Source organism: Leopardus geoffroyi, chromosome D1 (genome assembly GCF_018350155.1).
Source record: "Leopardus geoffroyi isolate Oge1 chromosome D1, O.geoffroyi_Oge1_pat1.0, whole genome shotgun sequence".
NCBI classification, from domain to species: Eukaryota; Metazoa; Chordata; class Mammalia; order Carnivora; family Felidae; genus Leopardus; species Leopardus geoffroyi.
In genome coordinates, this window is record NC_059329.1 from 100,713,369 (window position 1) to 100,714,776 (window position 1,408).

At 43.1% G+C, this 1,408-nt stretch overlaps 1 protein-coding gene across 1 annotated transcript; it reads left to right on the plus strand.

Annotated features, from left to right (window-relative positions):
* The first annotated feature begins 233 nt into the window (after positions 1–233).
* Positions 234–1,193, plus strand: LOC123602629 (olfactory receptor 4C15-like). The gene has a single exon (XM_045487088.1). It carries the CDS (start codon positions 258–260, stop codon positions 1,191–1,193), a length of 936 nt encoding a protein of 311 aa, XP_045343044.1. The 5' UTR covers positions 234–257.
* Positions 1,194–1,408: the final 215 nt, after the last annotated feature.

Here is a 1,408-nt window from a genome sequence, read left to right on the forward strand (position 1 = left end):
CGCCCCAATTAAAGTATTTAATACTACCTTTCTCCTCCCCAATTCTGCCTGACCACTCACTACCACCTTCAACAAACTTTGACTTTTGTGTGAGTCACGGTGACGCCAGAAACATAGAAGATACTTTTTCGTGTGGATGCACCAACTTCTTACTGACTGTTGCATTACTGTCCGCTGGTCTGAGACAAATTTTTCTTTCTCATAATTGCAGATTGCACATGCTCCTTCTGGCGGCTTTTAGCTTTTCCTTGGAAATCATGCGAAACCAAAGCTTTGTAACTGAGTTCGTCCTCCTGGGGCTTTCGCAGAATCCCAGTGTTCAGAAAATAGTATTTGTTGTATTCTTGTTCAGCTACATTGCAACTGTCGGGGGCAACTTGCTAATTGTGGTGACCGTCAGCAGCAGCCCAGCACTCCTGGGCTCCCCCATGTACTTCTTCTTGGCTTTCCTGTCCTTTCTTGATGCTTGTTTCTCCACTGTCATTGCCCCAAAGATGATTGTGGACTCCCTCTATGAGAGGAAAACCATCTCCTTTGGAGGTTGCATGACCCAGCTCTTTGCTGAACACTTCTTTGCTGGGGTGGAAGTGATTGTCCTCACAGCCATGGCCTACGACCGCTATGTGGCCATCTGCAAGCCCCTACGCTACACAACCATTATGAACTGGAGGCTCTGTACCATTCTGATGGGTGTAGCCTGGACAGGGGGTTTTCTGCATTCCATGATACAAATTCTCTTTACTTTCCAGCTTCCCTTCTGTGGCCCCAATGTCATTGATCACTTCATGTGTGATTTGTACCCATTATTGGAGCTTGCCTGCACTGACACTCACATCTTTGGCCTTTTGGTGGTCGCCAATAGTGGGTCTATCTGCATTATAATCTTCTCTCTGTTACTCGTCTCCTATGTTGTCATCTTGCTCTCTCTGAGAACCCATAGTCCTGAAGGGCAACGTAAAGCCCTCTCCACGTGCGGATCTCACATTGCTATTGTGGTCTTGTTCTTTGTCCCTTGCATATTTGTGTATGCACGACCTCCATCTGCTTTCTCTTTTGACAAAATGGTGGCTATATTTTACACCATCCTAACTCCCTTGCTCAATCCTTTGATTTACACTTTCAGGAACAAGGAAATGAAAAATGCCATAAAGAAAATGTGGAACAGAATAATGGTGGTTTGTAGTGACAAATAAAACATTGAAGTTTACAGAATATTGTAAGGAGTAAAAGAGTCAAATTTTCTAGACTAAGCCTTTGTGTGTTTGGGTCTGTTTGAGTTCAGCAAATATCTGTTGAATAAGTGAATAAATGAGATATCTTCCCATATTCACATTTAAATATATCTTTAACATTAACACACTAAAGTGTCAAATTTGGCAAAGGAGTGTGGTTATTGCTGATATGAGCT